Genomic DNA, 2,126 nt, shown 5'->3' on the forward strand with positions numbered 1-2,126 from the left:
TATATTGCTGAAAAATACATAGCCAAAATCACATACTTAATAGTGCATTTTATCAGTAAAGCACTCAGTAACACTTTTCACACCACACCACACCACAAAGTCAATTCTTGTAAGTTTTTATTCATTTAGACCAGTGCTTCATCTCTACCCAGCAACAGACAAATAACAACTGATAAACCAACAAAATACTACATATACACATACACACATATACACACACAAAAATTTATATAAGATTTTTCATTTGTAAATAAAGATGAACAACATTAGGAAAAAACTAGAATTTGTGCTTTACTCATTAACAAGTGCTATATCCTCATTATTAATCTTATAGACTCTTTTATTTGCTTATTCCTTAGACTGTAAATAATAGGGTTCAGAAAAGGAGGTATTATGGAATAAAATACTGAAATGATTATATCTTTAATTGACTCAGAATCTGAAGGGGGTTGTAGGTGGACATAAGAGATTGAAATAAGGAACAAAGAAACTACAATAATATGAGGGATACAAGTAGAGAAGGCTTTTCTTTGATCTTCTTTCACTGGAAATCTGAGCACAGTGGAAAATATACGAATATAAGATGCGGTGATCAAGGCAAAGCAGCCAGCCCCAATCACCAGCACAGAGGCAAGTAAAGATCCCACATTGTAGAATGTATCTGAACAAGAGAGCTTCAGTAGAGAGGGGATGTCACAGAAGAACTGGTGGATCACATTGGAATTGCAGAAAGACAATTGGAATGTCAAACCAGTATGGAGACCTGCATATAAAAGACCAGTGAGCAGGCAGGTTAAGGTCATCTGCATGCAGGCACGAGGGTTCATGATCATTGGGTAGAGAAGTGGGTGGCAGATGGCAACATAGCGATCACGGGCCATGACAGTGAGCAAAGTATACTCAACATAGGCCATCCAGACTAGCAGAAATATCTGAGTTGCACAGCCAGTAACTGAAATAATTCTGTTGTTTACCAGAGCATTAATGGATGCTGGGGGAACAGTTATTGATATGAAGCAGGCATCCACAATGGACAGATTTCTAATGAAAAAGTACATGGGGGTGTGCAGTCTCCTGTCCATGGTGGTGATGATGACAATGAGGAGATTTCCCATCAGGCCTGCTGAGTAAACGAGAAAGAAAAGCAAAGAATATAAGATCTGCAGCTCTCTGGTGTCAGAAAACTCCATAAGAAGAAATTCAGTCGTGGAGATGGTCAAGTTAGACATTTTCTGACTCTTATTAGCTGAATGTCCTAGGGTGCCAAAGAGAAATCAATCAGTTTTTCAATTATCACTTATTAAGGACACAATATTTGAAGAAATTATCCCATGCTTATCCTTACTGCTTAAGACCTTGACAGGCAGCAAGGCCCCTTGCATGAACTGAGTGATCCTGAACAAATCAGGATACCTCTAAAGATAATTTGTGGTGTGCCAGGGAGTAAGAATCCAGTTCAGGATCTGATACTTACAGTAGCTTAGCTCACCAACTTCTCTTTTCTATATACAATAGCAGAGACAGACTTATTGATATATTGATAAGAAACCAGGGACTGAAGCAAAATGAAAACTCAGCTTTAAAATAGAGCAAAGTCATATCTTTGAACTTAGGACAGGAAAAGCAGCCCAGGAGGAGACTAAAGGCATTTGGGAGAAAGGTACTTGAGTTCATTGGTATGATAATTTTACTCAGATGTGGATCACAACTATTTACATCTCTGTTGGAGCAGCTAAAATTCCAGGCTTAGTTGTTTGCATCTGAGTAGATTGAGTTTGTTAGAAAAGATACAGGAATATCAAAGAGTGTATTTTATATTATATATATATATATGTGTGTGTATACATATATATATATATATATGTATATATATATATGTATATATATATATCTGTCTCTATGATTAATAAATTTGAAAAGTTCATAATGAATTCTCTCCACCTGGCCCCTGCAATAAACACAAACATATCCCTATTGGAGCAGGATTTCAACAATAATTCTTTGAAATTTTTGTGGAAGTTGAAGATCTGTACTGGTAAAGGAAATTTCTGCACCTGGAAATTCCATCTATTAAAAAATGTAATACTTAACAACAAAAAGTTATCCTACCAAGGACCCTACATTAA

General features: G+C 36.3%; 1 protein-coding gene across 1 annotated transcript; it reads right to left on the reverse strand.

Moving 5' to 3' along the window:
- Positions 1-308: 308 nt before the first annotated feature.
- LOC141551725 (olfactory receptor 14C36-like) lies at positions 309-1,229 on the reverse strand. The gene has a single exon (XM_074283683.1). It carries the CDS (start codon positions 1,227-1,229, stop codon positions 309-311), a length of 921 nt encoding a protein of 306 aa, XP_074139784.1.
- Between the last annotated feature and the right edge of the window lie 897 nt (positions 1,230-2,126).

Source organism: Sminthopsis crassicaudata, chromosome 1, assembly GCF_048593235.1.
Source record: "Sminthopsis crassicaudata isolate SCR6 chromosome 1, ASM4859323v1, whole genome shotgun sequence".
Classification (NCBI taxonomy): Eukaryota; Metazoa; Chordata; class Mammalia; order Dasyuromorphia; family Dasyuridae; genus Sminthopsis; species Sminthopsis crassicaudata.